General features: G+C 40.6%; 2 protein-coding genes and 1 long non-coding RNA gene across 3 annotated transcripts in view; 2 read left to right on the forward strand and 1 right to left on the reverse strand.

The window, feature by feature from the left end:
• Positions 1-21996, forward strand: part of LOC308384142 (dolichyl-diphosphooligosaccharide--protein glycosyltransferase subunit STT3B) — a 109404-nt gene that overhangs the window by 28736 nt on the left and 58672 nt on the right. Inside the window, exon 2 of the mRNA XM_080862523.1 lies at positions 16727-16835. Within this exon, the coding sequence (XP_080718649.1) occupies positions 16727-16835 (109 nt within the window). The remainder of the gene's footprint in view (positions 1-16726; positions 16836-21996) is intronic.
• Positions 6803-8474, forward strand: LOC308384144 (uncharacterized protein). The gene is made up of 2 exons (XM_080862526.1): positions 6803-7077; positions 7965-8474. The coding sequence occupies exons 1-2, from the start codon at positions 6818-6820 to the stop codon at positions 8233-8235; spliced, it is 531 nt and encodes a 176-aa protein (XP_080718652.1). The 5' UTR covers positions 6803-6817; the 3' UTR covers positions 8236-8474.
• On the reverse strand, positions 8575-10908 carry LOC308384145. Its single transcript, XR_013969270.1, has 2 exons — positions 9665-10908; positions 8575-8839 (listed from the first exon to the last, which is right to left on the reverse strand). It is a non-coding gene; the product is annotated as an uncharacterized lncRNA (long non-coding RNA).

The raw sequence follows: 21996 nt of genomic DNA on the forward strand, positions 1-21996 counted from the left end.
GACAGTAGGGCTGTGCGATATGACCAAAATCTCATATTCCGATATTAAGACATCTATCGTCCCGATAACGATATAAATCACAAAAATGTAACATTTTCTGTTACTTCTGTGAATCTCGGGCAGCTCGACTTGCGGGAAGTGTTTCCAGCTGGGCGTCACGTACCTGGCATCGAGTTTTAACTGATGCATGAAACTATACATTTTTAGACATAAGTTGTAACGGCCGCCGTTTTCTTTGAGTATTTATTACACGGCGTGCTGCGGGGAAAAGCCTGTTCTAACGTTTGAGTCTAAGGTTTATTTTTTAGCACCTGACGGCTTTTTTGCTTCTCATCCGTAAACACTCTGCATCTTTCACGTGATTCAGTTTATTTGAAAAGTCTCAACAGGATCTTGAGCTTTATTGTGAAAGGTTTATGTGGAACAAGCGGACACGCGGTGGTTTTACCGTCGTTGTTGCTAACGACAACGCATAAAAACAAACGCTTGTCTGTCTGTAGTGTGGTTATATTAAATGTAAGAGAAAGAGAACTTTAAGAAATTAGCCACTACAGTGACCATCAAAACCATGAAAAAATATTGCCGTAAACTGTTTATTTTGCGACACCACGAAACAAACGATAGCGTAAAATGAAACGATAGACGTTTTTATATCGTCATCCGATATATATAGTTATATCGAACAGCCCTAGGCGACAGCATCGTCAGCAGTATTACATATATGATCATTGCCCTTCTCATCACACCTTGTCAGTAGCCCAACTTTAGGTTCTCCCCCCCCGGAAAATATCACGCAAGCAGTTCAGAAATGAGTTTTTCCTCACAGAATGCCTTCAATAGAGATCTCAGCCTGTGATGATTAGGCCCATAATTATTGCTGCTGTTTGTCCTCGGTGTTTGTATTTGTGATATCTGTTTGATTAGCCACCCGTTATGACAGCAATGCTCTTTCTGTGCCAGTAATTACTCCCTATCTCTGGAATTCACTACTGCCTGCTGTCTCTGCTTGGCTCTCCCAGTGCTTTCCCTATTTTTGGTCGATGGCAACAGTGGGTTTTGATAAAAGAGAAGCCTCTGCCCCAGTGGACTCCTTGGCTAAATGTGGAATTGGCGTGCCTTTCATCCATTTCCTTTGATTCACACACCGCAACTTGAAATTCTGTGACTTTGTGCTTTTGGGAACATCACATTTGTTATCTCCCTCCTTACCTTTTAAATGGACTGGAAGTACAAATCTTTAGCTCTCTTCGAATCACTGTTGTTTCAGAGGCACTTAAAATAATTCTAAATCCTGCATTTTGTATTGGTGGGCTTAAAGGCTCAGCAGCTTTTAAGTTGGAGTAAAGAAAGGAGAATTTATGCCCTCCAAGGACTGTCTTCAGGAATGTGGTTTAAGAAATCCGTGGGAAATCATCATTACATCACCTGTAGAAATCATTATCATCATTCAAAAAACAGTGATGATTTCTATAATACATTGACGTTACCATGTGGTAGTCAACTAGTTTGTCCACACAGCAGTTAGCAAGACACATTTGTGCTTGCTTTTAATCTGCAGTGCTAAGAACTACGCTTTTAATTTCCCATCTGGCACCCATGCAGTACGCAGTGAATGTCACCGAAACAGCTGTTGCAATTGAAGTCTACTCGTCAGTTGTCAATCCAGCATGTTCATCAACTGGGATATTTGAGAGCCTTTGCTTTGGAGCAGTCATATGAGATTACGGAGGATGCTACATGTCTCAAAACTGTTATTTTGGCTAAAGATGATGGATGTACCCGGCAAATTAGTAGTTCCTTTGGAAATGTAATGGGAAGTTGCGGATGAAAGACCTCGGTTAAGCAGCTGTGAGTTGGTAAACGCCTGATGTGTTACAGGTTGCTGTAGGTGGGTGTGTATTTTGAAAGCTGGTTGTATGGGTGGATTGTATGGTTAAATGTATCTTTGGTGTTATGAAGATCAGTTTTAACATTCTGTTTCTGCCTGTATTTTTGCAAAAAGCGCACCTTGAAATTGTATCTGTTTCTAATGAATATTCCAATGAAACTGTCAGTGTGTTTTTTATTTTTTTATTTTTTTTATTTTTTAAATGGAAGACATCACTGGTCGCCAATAAAAGAAAACTAGAAATGTGGAAAATTAGAACTGTTGAACCTACTTGAGACTACTCTAGGAGCAGCACAGTTACCCCCATCTGTTTGTGCTAAACATGCTAAGAAAATGCTAAACATACAAACTGCAGTCATTTCAAAGAACATTTAGCTTGGTGTTTCGCAGTTGGAATAGTTTAATTCTAACAGTCTTAATCACCAGGTCAACAGGTCTTTTCCAATATGAAATGCTGATGCTTCTGTGATTGGTGCTCAGTCTTTCCATGCTAGTGATGGGAAATAAAGCAGAACTTCTCTGTGCTGGCCAGGCGATGTACTTTATCACTGATGTAACATAATCGCATTAGGAACCGATTGCCCATGTTATTCTGGTTTAGTGAACTAATGGATCTAGTCAGTTTGCTTTGATCCATGAAAGAAAAAATATCAAGTCAATAAAAGAAGCTACTTTAAGATTGATCACAGTAAATACTTTTGTTTTATTAAGGTTCTAGTTTACTGTGGCCCCCTCCTTTTTGTTATACCCACATCTTCATCTTACCTAGGACTATTTTCTGCACAGTAATTGCTGTGGTGTTTAAACCTATACTTGTGGGGGTTCACATTTCTCATTTTTCTTCTGAAAGTTCTAATCAATACTGGCCCCAGTTGGTTAATTGTATGCTGCACCTCAGTCTAGTGTTATTGAACACAGAAAGCAGAGTTACCTAATGGCTTTGTCATTGACGGTTTCTCTGCACGTCAGCCTACAGTTTTGCAAGTGCTGATAATCTCGACCTAGCCTATTGAGACTGGCTCACTGTCGCTGTTTGCTTTGGTTTCCAAAGTGCTGTTTGATATAAAGCTTTCTTCCTATATCCTCAGAAAATTCCCCCCTCCATTCTCTTCTTTCTACTGAATAGCCAAGGAATAAATTTCTTTGCTTCAAATGAAACTTGAAAGTCTTGGTGATATAGAGAAGGGAAAAATATAGACTCATAAGTTTTATTTCTGTTCTGTTCAAACTTTGTAAAAATCCTGCTTCAAAATAAAAACCTTACCTCACACCAAGTTTCATCAGTCCTGCTGTTGTAAATTATTTTTCCACAAGGTTTATCATAAATATTTGTTGTAAATGGTTGAGTCACAGAGGCTTTGTTTGCTCAACCAAATGTTCAGACCATCAGTTAAACAAGCGGTGCTATGTTATCAATTAAACTGAGGGTTAAGCTTGTCTTGACCTTGGTGTGTCTTCCTAATGTCTATGTTGGCCTCATTGGATTCAGTTGACCAAGCACATTCTTCTTCTTCATCCTATCACAAAGATCATGCTGAGAGATTGCATTGTGTAGATTGCTAACTTCATTCAAGGTGTTTAACTTAAAATGCAGGAATCTATGGAGTGTGAAATGAATCTATGTACCAAACCTTCGTCTTAAATTTCTCAGACCTCGGCAACCCTGCGCTCTCCACAGGTAGAATCAGCAGCAGGCCTTCACCTCATGCATGAAGGCTGAATGCTTACCATTTTGTCCTTCTACCCAGTTCTGGCCATTATGCTTTATATTCATGAGCTGGAGAGACTGTACCATGATACAGGGGCAGCTCTTGTGGAGTAGAGCAGCTTGTCGATGTGCCCAAATGTCCAAGTGGTGTTGGGCAAGATGTTGATTTCCAGATTACCTCGATGCATCTATCCGTTTGTGAAATGGTTTGTTGTACAATTAGGATTATACATCTTCATGCTGAGATTTAGTTAAAATTTAGCTCATTTAGCTGAAGGGCAATGAGCTCAGAAGAATCAGTACTTCTAGAGTTTGTCAGAATTTAGAAAAACGTTTTTCGTGGGTTCCAGTGCTCAGGCACAACTTTTACTTTGAAGATGAATGCTCTTATTTCTGGTTTGCATCACAATTTAAATACTTTAACTAATATTTTGCAACTAGTTTGTGAGTCTTTGCGGACAAGTTGGAGTCTTCATCTGATATCCACCAAAGCAATCACAGGATTTTCAGTGAAGCACTGTGTGCTGGCAGAAACCATTCGTTCGACCACCAGTCAGCAAGACACAATTTTCTGAGGTCACTGACTAGTCTCTAGTCTGTCATAACTGGGAACTAGCGATTGATTTCACAGCGACTGCCAGTAACCAGTTGCAATCAGTCATTTGCCCCCAGCGATGGGTGTTTGCCAGGCAGTCATTAAATGGTCAATAGGCCTGTGTAACGGGAGTCTAATGGGTCTTCACCGAAGTCATGGCGAAGGTCATATCGGCCGTTTTACAGGCACTTTTCTGTTTTCACAAGAATCATCATTTCAGTGAAGCAAGATCAATTTGTGCCAGATAGAAATGTTTGCAATCCTTGTTGACTTCTTGGTTAATTAGTCAGTTAATTGCTGTTAGTTTGTGCAGTATAGGGTTAGGGACTATGCGACTATCTTGTTGACATCTTGGTTATTAAATGATCTCCTGAACTAATTGTAATATAAGTATATTGCAGAAATTATTATACAGAATATGCATAAATTTGAAAGGTGTCCAGAGCCATTTTTGTTTTCATGAAATCATATTTAGTTTTAATAATCCAGCACATTAGAGATGATTTTGCTTTCGACAGGTTTTCATTTGAATAGTTTGGTTAATTCTTATTAAAAACATCTTAACTACTTTGTTTGCTCCAGACACCATTAATAAAAAAAAAAAAAAAAAAAAAAAAAATCAATTAAGGCTTTATTTGACCAGACAAGAGACCTAAATTGGATTTCATAATAAGTTTGAGATTTAACTTCCCCATGCTTTTGTTTTTCATCAATTCTTTTTTTCTTTTCTTTTTTTTTTTTTTTTTTTAAAATTAAAAAGTTTAAGCAATCATCTCAGCACGTGTACACACAAATGGTGTGTTGGCTTCTTGCTTCAGACTTGCTTTGCCTGCAGTCACCTGTGTATCCCCGACTGCTTTGATAATTTACTTTCAGCGACTCTCATTGTTGTCTTTTAGCTCAGGTAAGCATCTCGTCGTACCTTGCCAAGAATATGACACAATTTAAGATTGATTGTCCTATTAGGCCCATAAGGTATTAAAAGCCTGTGTCTTTGTGATGGGTAGGCATTGCCAGCCTGCGCACGGTTGTGAGTAGCAGTCTAAATGTGTGTGAAAAGATAATTGGGATGTCAATAGCTGGGACTCTTGAAGTCTGATGTCAGGAGAATGTAGACCTCAGTGGCTAACTCCATCAAATAACTGCATTTTACACAAAAAAGAGCGCATCCAAACAGTGAAGCTCGAGCCACAAGCTTTCTTACATATTTGTTGTTATAGAAAGAGACACCACATTGATGTATTCACACAACAGCACCTAGTCAAAGAAAAGTCTTTATGAGACTGCTCTATTTCAGAGCTGAATAACTCTGCTCCCCACAGCCTTTTTTATAACCGAACAAACTGAGAATTTTTATTATGACTGTCAAAATGTGGAGGTATTGGAGCAAATAAATAGTGCTGTGTGTCAGATGGATCCCAGCTTTGCTGTTCCAATATTGGCACAGAGTTCACTTGTGTTTTGGGTGGATAGTTCTATCCACTGCTGGGTCTAAGAGTTTGAACAATGAAGAGATATCACTAGTGGCCAGGATGCTTCATCTTGTCAGGTGATGGCAGGACCAGTAGACACCATTAAAGCTTTGGCAACGATCCAGTCAGCCAGTTAGTGTGACCTTTCCCACCAGTACTGAGTCATTAGTTTTTGGGACAGTTGGACAAAGTGTGCAGTGTGACTGAAAACTCACTGTTATCCAATTCTGTGGTAATCCAACTAGAGCAGGGCGATATGGCCAAAAATATTTATCACGATATATATTTGAAAATTTGCGATAACGATATAACTGACGATATAATTGATGCGAGACAAAATACAACTCCACAACATTACTAGCGCAAAAAGACAACCTATCATTTATTTTCACTTAAAAATTAAACAAGAAGCTGGTTTTTATGTACATTAAAGCTTTATAAAAATGTAACAGTGCAAATGCAAATTCCTTGCTGAAAGTTTAACCAAAAGGCATTTCCAGTAGAAATGGGCTGACATATCCTGAGCATAACCATGTATAATATCCACTGAAGTTAAAAAGAGGTGCTTTGCAACATTAAACTGCAGTGTGCAGTACGTATTTTTCGGACCATAAGGTGCACGGGATTATAAGGCACATTAAGCGAAACAAAGCAGTCAGCTAAATCAAACTTTATTAAACTCATTCTTCTTGCTTCCTCCACTTCTGTACCATTGATTCATTAATGTTGAATTCTCTGGCAGCTGCTCTATTCCCATGTTGTTGCAGTATATTAATGACTAACCTCGTATTGTGGATGGATTATCTCAGTTGTTCTCCTGACTGAAGTTTGGTCCGTTTACAGCATCCTGCCATGCGATTGCATTTGTCTCTAACCATGAGGAACCTTAACGTTAACTTTTATAAGTGGAAAAGTACGGTGTGTTCACACCGAACGCGATGGACGCGAATAAAACGCCCCAAACGCCCCTAATTTGACGCGTGTACATTTGCGTCTCAACGCGTGTCCAAGAAAAATCCATCGCGCGTCAAAATATTTTGACGCGCGTGAACCGGAAAATGTGGGAGGAATGTGGGAGGGAGTTGTGCCAGACCGGTATCTTTGCAAGATGGCAGCTATCGAGCTAGCGCTTGAAGAGAGAGTCTCCCTTCTCTATGTACTGTGGAGAGCAGAGCAGCAGCGTAAAAGACGTCCTCGCCGTACCTGGGTCCATCAGGTCCTCCAGAGGCATGAGCAGTCTGGTGAGTTTCACCACTTGCTCCAGGAGCTGCGCCTGGATGACGGCCGATTCCAGCGCTATCACCGTCGGCCAGTTTGAGGACCTGCTTTCCCTCGTCGGTCCCAGCATCGCCCGCCTAGACACCAACTACAGACGCTCAATCCCACCTGCAGAGCGCCTGTCCGTCTGCCTGAGGTTAGTAAAACTATTTAATACGGTAGTCCTTTATTGATATCTGTGCTAATATGCTAATCCATCCAGTTATACACTGCTAACATGGATGTGCTATGCTAACAGTGAATGCTGTCGGTGTTTACTGAAAGCAAACTGTGGTACAGAGACGACTCTTTATAATATTTCTAGTGATACTCAGAAGGTCTCATCAAGTCCCGATTTAATTCGATTTATGCTGTTATCAGTGTTTGCATGATAGCATGGCTGTGGTGTCACATCAATGTATGCGCTCGGTGTTTGCTGATATCAAACTGTAGCATTAGGACCACTGAGTTAACCTTGTAGTGATACTCACTCCTTTTTATTTAGACCTGGTTTAATTCTGGGATAGTTGAATATTTGTATATAATCCCTGCAGCTGTCAGACTCTATAGCAGGGGTCACAGCCTTTATTAAAACAGAGTTAGATAAAACTGTGAACAGTTTGGTTCATCTCTAGTTACATGGTTCTATCTTGATAAGCTGTCTTATCACAGATTAATTTTTCAAAAATATTAATGATTTAAGCAAGGAAAGGGCTACATGTCAACATACAACTCTTTATTTCTATTAATGTCTCACTTCATTCCTACCTGATTGACATGTTTAGGAATTATGAGTGATTGGCTCACTGTAGTTGTGAAAGTTGCTACCAATCAAATTATGATATGTTAAAGTTAAAACAAAACACAACTGTTTTAGATATTATCTAATATACATTTTGTAATTATCCTTATAATTACAAAATGTTTTATGTAAGATTTAAGTTTTGTGATTTATATCTGACATCACAAAAGTATTTTGGAATTTGAATAATGTATTTTGTAACTGCAGTACACATAATACTGATTTTGAACAATTTTGTCCAGGTTCCTTGTCACCGGGGACTCCTTCAGGACCATCGCGTTCAGTTTCAGAGTCGGTGTGTCCACGGTGAGCCAGATCACCCCCCAGGCAGCGACGTCCATCTGGGACTGTCTAGTGGACGACTTCATGGCTGTGCCTTCACCTGGAGACTGGCGCTCCATCACAGAGGGATTCCAGGAGCGCTGGAACTTTCCTCTGTGCTGTGCAGCTCTGGATGGGAAGCACATCCAGACAAAGGCACCCCATATATCATATAGGAGACACACACATTGATATACACTAAATATTCATTTCATTTCTTTTTTGTGGTGCCCAAATTGATGCACCTGCTTGATTTTGTTTAAACAATTATTGCACACTTTCTGTAAATCCAGTAAACTTCTTTTCACTTCTCAAATATCACTGTGTGTGTCTCCTGTATGATATTTAACTGACATTTTTTATTGTAACAACCAACGATTTATACAGGAAAATAATGTCTATTAACAAGGTTGCCCAAACTTCTGCATCCCACTGTATCAGTATATTTTGTCATTAGTATAATATGAAATAAATTCTACATGTGTCAAGTTGTGTGCCAACATTTGCTGTGTAGTAGAACTGAGACATTAGTCATTATAAACATTTATTTGAAATAATATTAAAAGTCTCAAACAGAAAAACATTAAACATAAATATATAAAATATAAGAATTTACAGAGAGACAGGAATAAAAAGGACCAGCTGCTCTCCAGAGCAGGAACAAGGCTGAGGAGGAAATGCTCCATTGGAGACTGGTGTGGCCTCTTCAGGGACTCCAGGATGGCCAGCTCCACCGCCGATGGACCGTCCTGGGACCCGTCCCTCATCTGCCTCGGAGCCGTCCTCCTCTGTGGGCCTGTAAAACAGCACAAAACACAAAGAAATGAGAAGGCTGCTACTAGATTTTAATTTCAACATTGAAAAAAACAAAAAACAATAACAGGATATAATCAGATTGGTTGTAGATATTTAGTAAAAGGGAATCCCACCGACTAAAAAGGTATCAGTGCTTGCTGTACATATCTGTGGGTGCAGCAGCAGGAGCTCAGGGACTGGGGATGCTCTGCTGCAGAATCAGTTGGTTCTATCAATACAGTATTAAATGTTAACAGGTTGGATATAATAATCGTAGAGTAGACAGTGGTCCCTCATTTATTGCAGGGGTTCTCAGGATAACTAGCCCCTGGTCACAGTTCTCACAATTGATTCTCAAAGTGCAAACCTTTGTAGATTGCAAAACGTAAAAGTATTATTATGCCGCGGTTTGTCTTCATCTGCCCGCCACTTTCGTGCGCCTTTTTCCCTCACGGTGCAGGTGTCTATTTCCGAATGAGGCTCATAGTTATGGGTGTTTTTGTGCTGTTTTTTCTATTGGACGCGATGGTTATCAAAACCAAACGTGATAAATTTGGCAAGCGCAGGAGATTTGTCAATCAGGCTGCAGAATGCAATGCTGTACTGTGCAATAAAAAAATCAGCGAAAAAGCAAAGCAGTGACGGATGAACAGCGGGACCACTGTGTGCTGTTTATTAATAAACAATAAAATATATTCCTAAATGACAACATGCATAAAAGCAGAACGGTATTTGTACGTCAGTGGGAAAATAGCGGTGGCTTGCTAGCTTTTGTGCGGCTTCCCGGGTCAGTGAAAACTTTCAAAAGAGAAATGAATGAACTTACCAGGTTGCCCGATCTCTTCACATATCTTCCTCCAAGCTCGGTCCTTTTTATTCCTGTCTCGGTACTGAAAGCAGCTGGTGTTGTACAGCTCCGAGTTGTTTGCTACCGCATTGATTAGCCTTCCCCTCCATTGAAGTATGAAAGGCTTTGGCTGGATCTGCCCCTTTGACCTAGGTAACAGCCACGTCACCAGGCTCCTGATTGGTTGTCGCGGCGCGATTTGACGCTGGAGTTCAGATTTTTCCAACTCGAGCGGTAGACGCGAAACGCACGTATGCACAAAATGCAACACAAAAACTCACGCGCGTGGTTTTATTCGCGAGTCAAACGCGCCAGACGCGCTACACTGACGCGCGTTTCACGCGTTTTGGCGTTTTCGCGACGCAAATCTGCTTCCGAATTTTCGCGGGACCCGCAATCGCGCGTCATCGCGCCTTTCCATTGACTTTACATGTAAACCTGACGCTCTATTCGCGTCCATCGCGTTCGGTGTGAACACACCGTGTGTTTGTCCTCCAGCTTCACTGTGTATGTTATGCTAACATAGCTGTGTTGCTAGCGATCACGTAGCACATAATTATATACCAGCTAGCCCAACTTCAGTAACCCTACAAACGTCACTGCTGTTTAGTTTCCTGTCTTCATTTATGTTGGAAGTGATAGCAGAGCTGTACGTTTGATTTTTTTCAGAAATCTCTCAGTCAGAACATGCAATATCATGTTTAGGTAACTAGCGAAACTAGCGAGCTAACTTCCGCTAGCTTCCTGCTAGCTTCTAACTCCGTTAAATGTAATAACTTTTGTTTTCATGGATGCCTGGAAGTTAAACTTCATAGTTACACCTGGTAAAGCAGCAATGCTGATCGTTTTATTAAAGATGAAAGAATTTAGACAGTTTTTAACTCTTAGTGATGCTGCAGTGTTCGTTTGACCTGAAGCTTACGGAGTTTAGGACCCAGATTACTCCCAGATTTAAGAGCATCTTAGTCCGACAAATACGACAATAACGACGGCCGCTTGCATGTTCTGCAAAAAAATGTGCTTTTTCGTGTATCTGACGGACAAACACCAAACCAGTTCCACATCACTGAAGTTGCACCATTTTTACAAACCAATTCTGGTTCATCTGTTTCACTCAACAATCGGCCATGTGCGTATGAAAACAAAGGCACTGCGCATGCGCGTTTTACTCATATTCTATTGCGATATTTCATTTTCCTATCGTTGCCTAACATTATACCGGTATTACCGTGAACGGTATAATATGGCCCAGCCCTAAATCCAACCAGAAAATCCTATTTTGGGGATATTGGAAGGCAAGTTTTTGTGGGCTGTTGATAGCTGTAATCCTGTTCTTCAAATGGCCCGTCTAAGGTTGCTAAAAGAGGCGAATGCACTGTTGCCTAAGAAAACGTGCCCTTAGTCAAAGTATAATTAAATGGCAAAAAATATGATCATTTTGATAACTCAGGTTTTTGACCCTGATCAGGTAGTCACATGTATCACAAAGGTACATATTACATAAGTATAGAAATTGTTAGCCCAGGGAGAGTTTTCAAATGGACATTAGCTGAGCCAGTGAACAGCTATTCACTCCTTGGTTTTAGTTGTGTTCCTGATTAAAATCTTTAGATTCTAGACATTTGAATGATGAAATTTTTATTCTCATTCCACAGTACTCTGCAGAGGTCTTGAGCCACCCATCATTTCTTCATATTTGCTAGAAAAATGGGAAATAGGTGCAGCAATTTATTGGAACACATGCAAACTGGCAAGTTAATATTTGGGGTGTTGGCGCCTCAAGATGATCTCACACTGCTTTAATAATGTTGGGTTCGGTCTGGGGAGGCCAGTCCATGAGTATTGTTTTTTTTTTTTTTTTTTTTGGTTTTTGTTTTTTTGCTGTTTTTTCTATCCAAATATGCTTTTACTACATTAGTTGTGTGTTTGGAGCTATTGTCATGCTGAAAAATGAGGCCATTGCCAGTGAAATATTTTCCATATAATTATTGGTATTTTTTTCTGTCTTCATAAGTCTATAGATTTTGGCAAGATTCCAACACCACTGGCTAAAATGCAGTAATAAACCACCACAGAGCCTCCACTGTGCTTTACTGATGGCTGTTTTCCTCCCCTGAGGAGAACTGAAGGGTTTTTTTTGCTAATGTGTCTTTGAGAATTACCTTGTTGGTGGAAAAATACTATTTTTATGTCTGTCAACCTGTAAATTCAGTTTAAGAAACTGGCCTATTTTTATTCCTTTCTTTTGCTGCTAGTTACAAAGAGCAAAAAGAGGATTTAAAATTGTTTCTTTGCTTTGTCTGTTATGTGTAGAGCAGCTCATCCATAGTTAGGTGCCTTTTTATGCTTGAATGTTAGTGGCGTAACAATCTTCTGCCTCTCCGGGATGTTCTTTTTATAATAATCATTATAATCATGTTGCTAATTAACCTTATTAGCTGTGAGATTTCCACTAGCTGTCTTTAGTTCCCCGTGTACCTACTTTTTAAAATCATATTGGTGGCATGCACTAACGTTTTCTATGTAATATATATACATGTATATTTTAAATAGAAAGCAATGTTTGTGGCAATGTATCTCTGTACTCTATGCCGTAGCCTGATGCAGAACTCAAAGATGTGTAGGGTAGCAATATGCAGTGCAAACCCAGTAAGTTGATTAGCACAAGGATAATATCACTGTGAAACAAAATGCAATGGGATGTAATTGTATCAGGTTCATTACGCTGGTGTAGATGTTTTTCTCATTCTTATAGCTCTGTCAGTCCGTGTATAGATTTACAGTCTGTCCTCGAGTCTTCTCTCTGTTCTGCATTTCAGTAAAAATAACAGTCCAGTTTCACTTGAGGTTGCAGAGCAGCACAGAGACATCAGCTCACAATGCAAACAGCAACACCGTACCCTGTGACAGGGACTCGGCACAGAACTCTAATTTCTGCTTTAAGAGACGTGGCCTTACAAAACGACAATAACAGGGTCACCCTGACGATGGTCAACAATGCTCGACTGCCGGATACCTCACTGTGTGAAGCTTATTTTGTTTGCGCTTGTTTGCCTTCTTGGTCCATAAACAGTTTCATCATTTACACGTTGTTCACAGAGGTTGTTAATTAGTCAAGGTGGCGATTAGAACCAACGACCATTCAGACACTCACCAGAATATGGACGAGTGGGGAAAAGCCAATGATGCATCTGATTATGCAGTTGATGCTGAATGAGGCATTACTAGTTTATAAACAGGAAGGGAGCCCACTTAGTCATGCTGCTGCTGATGGCACAGCCTCAACAGGAAACTGGTAATCAGTGAAACGGACCTTGATTAAAATAAATGACGGTGCTTGCAGGAGTCCCCCTGTGATATCAAGTGCATAAATATCCCACTTCTATTTTTATTTTTGCTTTCAGATATTATCTGCGGAGTTTATATAAGAGTTGTTCTGCAGATATGAATCCAGGATTTTTTTAAATTTATGTTCTTTAAATGGTGTTATTAGAGGTGTGCTGCTTTCCTTGAAGCGTACTTGCTGGTTTTCAGAGGTGCTGCAGTACAATCACTAGTCATTCGTGTGCTTTGTGGGCCTGAAAACCATATTGGCAGCTATGCATTAAATTGCTAATGTTCCTGGCAGAGCTACATTATCCGCCCCGTCAAAGTGACAAGGGCAGAGGTAGAGCGCTCCCTTCAGCTGTGCATGAGATCTTTGGAAAATGGGTTGTGTGGATATGGTGTGGCAGTGCGCAAAGTTGTCTTTTTTAAAGGCTTTCTTTGAATTTGCCGTGTTTCCGCCTTGCTGCTTTGACAGCTGCAGAACAATGAGGCCGGATTGGCTGGCCAGTTTCACAGCACCTACATTCAGTCTCTCTGTGGTCAAACTCGCACACCTGGCTGCTTCTGTAGTTATTTTTTTCCCCTTTTTTACTTCGTAACATTGAGCTTCTTTCCACGCCTCAGCATGCAATGAAATATTTGTATTGAAAGAACTGGACATTAAACATATGAAACAATTGCTAGACTTTAATTGACAGGACCTAATCTTGTATGGGGGGTTTTGTAGCAGAAAAACTGTAAAGCAGTAGCTCTTTTTTCTCCTTTCCTGTGTGACTCCTGTGTTCCAGCTGGATGGTTTGTTTGTCCCAGTCTGTTCTCTGCCCAGATTCAGACTCTCGGGCCTCAGGTTGTTGAGTAATGTGATTGCCTGAGGAGCCCCAAGGATAAACACTCATGTCAGCTTCTTTATAGCTTTTCAAGATCACTTTAAGAGGCACAATGCCTGTGAGTGTTTGCCTGTTGTTTCATCCGTCGCATAGAGAATATTGCTCTTCTAATTTATGATCATTCTGTTCGTCTTGACTTATCAATATGGTTAGTAACTGTTGTCATAGAGAATGAAACACAAAAATAAAAATCCTGGGATCTGTTGACTTTTTTTCAGTATCACCTGTATCCCACAGCATCCCATCATCATGTTGCAACTTCTCCATCAATGAAAGCGTGCTGCATACAAAGACGTCTTCTCAAAACTAACTGAGGGATGGGAATAGAGAAGATGAGAGCAAACCAAGCATCTCGTGACCGTGCAGCAGTTTTAAACTTATTGCATTGATCGTGAGCGTCTCACGCTCCACGACTTTGCAGCTTTTTAATGACATTGCTTGTCATCTCTTAATCTGTCTCACCTGAATACATGGAAACGCAGTTTATGTGATTAACTTTGGAAGCACGCTTATTGATTTAATGACATCCCTAGCCGGCCTGTTCGATTGTGACTGAAAACATGCTGACGATAAATTTGGTCAGTAATTAAACTATTGATTGTTTATCAACAAATATGCATTTATTTAAACACATAGGTGTTTTTTGTCGTTTTTCTGTTTGTTTTTAAGCAGAGGATTTTCTTGACCTTTATGAGTTCAAATGAAAGGGGTGGACACTATGAGGGACACAGGGTCGCCTGGTAGAGAGTTGGACCCAGACTAGGAGATGTTTTTGACCATGAGGACCCCTTCCAAAGACAACTGTCGGTCCCTGCCAGCCTGCAACCTCCAACGTGGAACGTCCACAGAGGCATATTGGGGTGAAGAGAGGCACGGCTGGCAGCAGATGGGGAGCTTGATGGAGAGCTGAAGCCAGTAACCACCTGACACCTCAGCCGCTCTGTAGGATGTGGACTGGGTGACAGAGCCTTAGTGGAGACAAAGACTGCTGCAGGAAACCATTATCCTTCCACAGGTTTACCTACGGAAACCTTGTTACGACTCCTATTTTCGTCTGGATTGATCTTGTTGTGCAGAGGCGCTCTTTCAGTCATTTCAGTTACAGAGGAACAAAATGGCGAGTGAGCCTGTGCTTCTAGGGAGGAAAGAGGTGCGCTCCATTCATAACACAAGACAACACGAGAACTTTCTAGCTAAAATTACAGCCGTCTTTGAAAAGACCAGTGTTTAAGGGTTTGTGCCTGTTCGCACTTGAAGAGTGGGGTATGCTGAAGGAAGAAAATGTAGTTGATTGGCTTCGCAGCTGTCGTTGCGCCCGAGACACCTGTGCTTTTTGTGTGTGTGCTTTTTGTGTGTGTGCTTGTTGTGTTTCACTGTTTCTGTTGACACTACTTTAAGGTCAGATGAATTTGATTATAATTGCCTCTTCCAGCAGCTTGCATGTTTCTCTTTTTACAGTTGGAGTATACACTGTTTGCAAATTTATATCAGATACAAGTTCAGTATTTAAGTCTTTTTAAGTGACTTTTAATCCCTGTTTTCTCATTAACGAGTGCCAGTAATAAGGAAGTGATTGCACTGTTGAGTCGGTATTATGGCCTATTATTGTTATTTGTAGCAGATTTAGATGCAGATAAACGTCTCACTGTTTTGCATTGTTAAAATGCCAAGCTTGCCTTCTACTTATACTCTTTTGATTTGTGTTTAAAAAAGAAAAAAAAAAAAACGCATGCAGCAGGAGCCTCTTTATAGCCTCTAAACTTTGGCATGTATATGCTGCTTTAAGATGCACATAAATGCAAATTTACAGCATCAGCTTGTTGAAACCCCTGAGCCTGCTATTGGTGCAGCAACGGCCACATGTGCATATTTGACTGAAAATAAACACAGAAAATCTGGTTTTAAAGCAAAACTGTCCCAACCAAGGCTTTGTATTGTTTAGTCTCATTTCAGTCTTGTTACTATAGCCTTTGTGTTTGTTGGCTTGTCATATTGTTAGACTTGATGCAATATGAATCAAAGAATTGCTCCAGAGCTTATTAGTCACACAGATGAGGCTGCTGTGTCCTCTGTGATATACATTTGTCTAATAATAGTCCTTTAGTGAGCTGCTGAGGTTTGCTATAGGATCTCTATAGATGAATTATGTTACATGAGCCTTTGAACATACTCGGCCTACATTAATGAGCTCGGTGGCAAAAGAAGCTGCCTCTGAAAATTTACTGAACACTTGCTTCGTTCTCTTTGGCAGCTTTCTTCTCAGCACTGTCAGCTCTTTGGTTCTGCTGCTTGACGCCGTTCCAACCCCCTCGGCTTACCACGGCTACAGTGTGAATCGAAGCCTGTTTGGAGTAATATTCCTTATATTTATTCTTAGTTTCCCCCCCTTTGGTCATTATTTCTCTGTTCTAATACCAGACCTATTTTACGTCTTCGTCAGCTCAGCCTAGTGGTTGAAATTGGAACTATTTGTACAATAAGCAGGCTTTTGTTCTGAAAATGCCACCGTATGTATGAAAGCCCTTCATCGCAACCTTTTTCCTTTTTTAAATCAGCGACTGACCTGAGCTGTTGGCGACAGCACAAAGGCTCACGTTGTGAATGGAAGCTTCATCTTCCATGTTTCAAAAAAGAAAAACTCAGCAGCTTATCCATTCGTACCGCCTTCAGAAAATCTGTAAATAATCTATTCGTTCCTAGAGATGAGTCTTTGTTGTTCCCCTTCTCAAAATTGGCCTACAAATGAAAATAGATCTTTATTCTATCTGTGTGGTTGTTTCTTTGCCTTACACGAAGTAATCCCTATTATTTTTCTGCATCTCTACAGGTTCAACTACAGATCAACACACCATCTCACCACCAATGGCTTCTATGAGTTCCTCAATTGGTTCGATGAAAGGGCGTGGTACCCCTTGGGGAGGATCGTGGGTGGCACAGTAAGTTTATCCTCAAAATGCAGCTCCATTTGTTACATATTTGTTCATCAATTTTCCATTTCCAGTTTAGAGAACTAGAGATTTAAATCTTGTTAATAAGGTGCCCATAAGAGCCACAAGTATCTCTACTGATCCGATTTCTAAATGGCCTATTCAGCTTTGGAGCTACAAAGCTGATGGAGCCTATCCCATCTTGCATACACATCTTGGGTACACACTGGATCTGTCAACAGCCCCCCCACACAGTCTCACATCCTCACCTACAGTCAATTTTGAATCATAATTTAACCTAAAAAGTATGGCTGTGGGGAAACTCCACACAGGAGTACCACAGGCTCACAAAATTTTAAGAAAATATGTTCTGTGATTAAAAAAATAATAATAATAATAATAATAGAGAGAACCTGAGCAACACTGACTTGGATAATGACCTCTGTGTATGTGTATGGGGAACAGTCAGTGTTTAGAAAAACCATGGTGCCCTCAGCCTACATCAGAATCATAATACTCTGGATACTTTACCTTTTTGGGCCATTCTGTTAACCACAGATTGGTTGTGTGGGAAAATCTCAATAGATCAGCCCTTTCTGAAACACTCGAACCAACCTGGCTGACACCTACGACCGTATCCAATCCAGCATTACTTACATCGCCTTTCTTCCCTCATTCTGATGCTCGATTTGAACTTCAGCAGGCCTTATTGGTCATGTCTACATGCATAAATGCACTGAGTTGCTATCACGTGACTGGTTGATTACATATGTGTCTATGAAGTAGTTGTACAGCTCTACCCCAGTGAGAGTGTGTATCAGAAAAGACTAAAAAGCGATCATTATTTCCAACCACGACTTTTCCCAGCTGAAGGTCAATCATCTGCATATTGCTTTAGGTGTTTGATGTAAAACACAGAGGCAAGCGTTTACATTTCCGAAGGCCGAACATTTGCTGTGCTTGAAATTGACCCCAAGGATAACCTTTCTAAATAGTTGCCTTTTCCCCCTCAATTTTCTGTTGTTTTACTAAATCAGCTCAGACAAGTGTTTCATCCTCTTTGTGTTTCCACCAAAGTGTTGCCTTGTCTCCGCATCTCTTTTATTTTAATGGCTGATTTAAATTCAGCCTGTAGTTTCCAGTTTGGTCACTTGAGCATTGAGGCACTACATTTTGCTGAATGTGTCTTGCAGTTTGTTTAATCAGACAGTGACCTCAAGTGTGAACGAGCTCGCTCTGCATCAGACTAAAAGGGGTTGAGATAAGTGTCAGCAACTAACGCTGAGGCCATGGCACTATATTAGATTGCTCCCTTTCAACTTGGGAGCAACTTTCTGGCCCATGTGTGACACAGTGAAGTTGTATTCATGAAGGAGAGTAAGATGAGCCTGATACTGAGAGTCAAATTGGTCCTGAAAGAATAGATTTACACTACTTTAATGAGTCTTCTAATATTAAGGATAAGGTTGAAGAAAGCTTTTAGTGTTTAGAGTCTGCCTTGCAAAAAATCTCAGGGCAACGGGACATAAGCTAGAGGAATTCTGCATCGTACATAGCCTGGAAATAGTACGCTTGATGCCGCAATGTCCTGATTTTTAAAAAGACTGAGATATAGGGGTAGGGATAGCTCAGTAGGTAAAGTGGTCGCCCCATGATCGGAAGGTCGGCGGTTCGAATCCACTTAACGGCTACCCTGAGGTACCCCTGAGCAAGGTACCGTCCCTACACGCTGCTCCCCGGGCGCCTGCTTAGTGGGCTGCCCACTGCTTCACTGAGTGAATGGGTCAAATGCAGAGAAAAACAAGTAATTTCCCCATGGGGATCAATAAAGTATCCATTATTATTATTATTATTATTATTATTATTATTATTATATATTTGCATTGCATGACCCTGACCTGGTTTGGTGGCAGAACACACAGAGGCTCACACATAGGTCGACCAGCACATCGAGATGCCCATTTGATCCTGTCGGCACACAAGGTTCAATACAGGGATAAAAACAAACACAAGCTTACTACATACAAGAACAAAGAAGGCCTGCCTACATGCAGTGTGGAGAAGTATTTCGAGGGTACTAAAGTCAGGCTTGGCAGATCAAGGATGCCATAGAGCCCCATAAGCCTCCATCAAAGAGCATGGATTTAAGTCACAATCCAGGAACAACAGTTAACCGTTAACTTGACTGATTCCCCTCAGCTGCCGTGCCCTCCCCACTGACCAGCAACATGATTACGATAAAATATTGAACTTTTTCAGTGAAAAATGGGACATGATGATTCTACAAAATGTGTCTCCCATTTCCCCGATTCCCTCATCTCCCAGCCTCATCTTCTCACCCTCTATCCTGTGAACAGTGACGTCTATGTGAGTTAAATACCTTTGGCCTTTCCATCTCCCTTTCCTCCTTAACGTCCCCACCTGCTGTTTGTTCTCTCAACCAAGCTTCATGGACATACTAGGGTTATACTCTGAGCTATAATTGCTCTAGCTAATGGTGCATCAGGACTACAGAATCTAGGTACTCAGTGCCAGATAAATGTGGAAATGAATTCTTACCTCGATTACTAGTTCAGGTAAAACGCTGAGCTAGAGCCTGACCCTTGGAGCCTGTAGTGCGACTCCTGTCTCTTTCCCTCTGATTAGGGAGTTCCTGCACATAGCCGATACAACGAGGCATGTTAATGCTGTGCATTTATTCACATTTCTGTTATTGTAGTACCAAACAATGTCCAGGGCTGGAGCTGGAAGACATTCTACATACTGATATTTGAATATAGTTTTCACTCCTGCACAAGCAATCCAAGGAATTATACATCCCAAACCTATCCATCAGGATTCATCTGTCATAAGTAATTACCATCAGATTCTGGTAATTGCACATGACAAGCCTAGCCTGTAATAATGGATGCTCTGCTTCTGTTTCAGTACATGGACGCTTGGGCTAAGCCGTGTACCCAGAGGGTGGAAGCTGAAACTCATGAAAATTAATTTAAGACTGTACGCCTTCCAGTTCAGATTACTCGTCTAATCATGACATTAACAAGATTCCCGGACTGTACATTGCATTATCTTCAGCATAAATATCAGTGCACACAGAGCTGAGGTTCTTCTTCTGCACATTTGGAATATATTGATGGCGTATGAGTCAAAACGGGAAATGATCGTAGAGTAATTCACACGCTGCAGTCTCCTTTCTGCTCAATGTAGTTTCACTGAAGATTCATTTCATTTTCCAGTTGGACATTACTTTAAATATTTTAATGTTCTCAGCAGACTAAAGCAATTTGCAAAGGGAGAACATACATGGGCTTGAGCAGTATCACAGCTGGAGATTAGAAGTTGGCAGACAGATGGTGCATTTCATGAGTGCTTTATAACTTCATTTCTGGTATACTTCTATTTGTCATTTGTTTTATTAATATTAGGCTTGTTCCAAATGTCAATGTTCCCCCATTAAACAAACAAACAAAACCCTAACATTTAAATCATAAGAATAGAATTAAGGTCAGTTTGATTTCTAACCGTTGTATTATGTAGGACATAAGTATGACAAATCTAGCCTAACTAAAACACACAGGCTCAAGCTGATACAAAATCCTGCCTGTGTTTCTGAACTTTTCTTGGAAGTGTTGTGCTGAGTGGTTATGAAGAGTCACTGCAGCCATTTCAGCAAGTATAATTTGTGGAGCGATTGTGCTGGGGCCTAAGGTATGTGTTGCACTGTCTGCAATTACAGAGGTCATGTAGTACTTGCGGCGTTATTATTTTGAGCATCGTCTGTAGATGATTTGTACTTCATACCTTTTTCTTCTTCTTTTATTTGACATTTTTAAAATGCCTGATTCTGGATCCCCAGGGATGATACTTATACCACTGGAATGAATTCACATAAAGCATGCTGGAACTAATATGCAGCTTCACAAGGTGCTTTGGCAACCAAATTAATTAATCTGACTGGAAGAAAAATGTTAAAGAGTAAAACATGCACTGCAGCGGAATGGCTGTGGCATCGCAAAAAGTGGAGATATTGTATTTCTTTTTTTAATCATTGTCAACAAATCCCTTGAAAATGCAGAAATGGATAATGAATTCATCCTTCCAGCAAGATCTGTGTGTAAGCCAAGGCTTGATATAGCATATTTCTCTGTGCCATAGCGCTTCATTTGCCCCCAAACTGTGTCACTGTCAGTGAGCCACACTGTTGCACTACATAAATGACACGTTGCTTCCTCACCATGAACATTAGCATTGTGTTTTGTTTTAAGTCAGTCTCTTATGCATGGTCTTGCTGATGTAAATACTCACTAGCTTACCAGATGCATACTAATCCCCTGTTTGTTAAAATGCCCAGATATCCCAGGGCATCACTGTGGCTCCCTTTGAGATTTACATGCTCGGTCTACACAAAACAGTCCACTGTAACCCACAGTGGACTTTTGGAAAACGTTTAGTGGCAGATGGCAGGTGACATTTCCCCTTATAAGACACATCCATTTCTTTAGCAGATGGGTGGGTCATTTAATTGGCCACACTAAATGCAAATGTCTCCGTATCACATGTAAATGTGCAGAGTCTAGGAGTTGATGCGTAGGAATTGATGCATCTGATAGAACTATGGCCCTTTAGCAACTAGAAATATTTGACCTATTCTTTTTTTTTATTACAAAAAAATAGATGAAGGAAAATGAAAAAACTAACTGGATCAGACTTTACAGGAATGCAAACAGCATAACAAGCATGATTATGACCTTTTCTCCAAAGTGTCTGAATAAGAGAGAGCAATCTGAAAGCTAAGGAAATGCAAATTTAAGCACATTTGAGATTGCATTAAAATAACTGAAAAATAACAAATTATTCTTGATTATTATTTTATTGCTTAGAGAGACAAATGGGTTCATTAAGGGCTGAGATTACATCAGGGATCGACTCTGAGCTGTTGCTTGCTTGCAGTGGTGATAGACAGATGAGGTCAGGCAGGAGTCTCTGTGGTCTGTGATGTTTGCAGATGACATTGGTATCTGTAGGGAGAGTGGGGAGCAGGTGAAAGAGTCTGAAGAGGTGGAGGTATGCTCTGGAGAGACATAGAAAGGAAGTCGGTAGGTGGAAGACAAAATACATGTCTGTAAAGTAGAGTAAGACAGGAAGGTGATGATGCAAGGAGTAGAGG

Source organism: Rhamphochromis sp. 'chilingali' (genome assembly GCF_963969265.1).
Source record: "Rhamphochromis sp. 'chilingali' genome assembly, chromosome: 17".
In the NCBI taxonomy this organism is placed as follows: domain Eukaryota; kingdom Metazoa; phylum Chordata; class Actinopteri; order Cichliformes; family Cichlidae; genus Rhamphochromis; species Rhamphochromis sp. 'chilingali'.

Excerpts from the sequence above, each read along its gene's own strand:
- LOC308384144 (XM_080862526.1), top strand. The coding sequence starts at position 6,818 with ATGTACTGTGGAGAGCAGAGCAGCAGCGTAAAAGACGTCCTCGCCGTA. Across the intron at positions 7,078-7,964 it reads CGCCTGTCCGTCTGCCTGAG|GTTCCTTGTCACCGGGGACT; the intron begins GTTAGTAAAACT and ends AATTTTGTCCAG.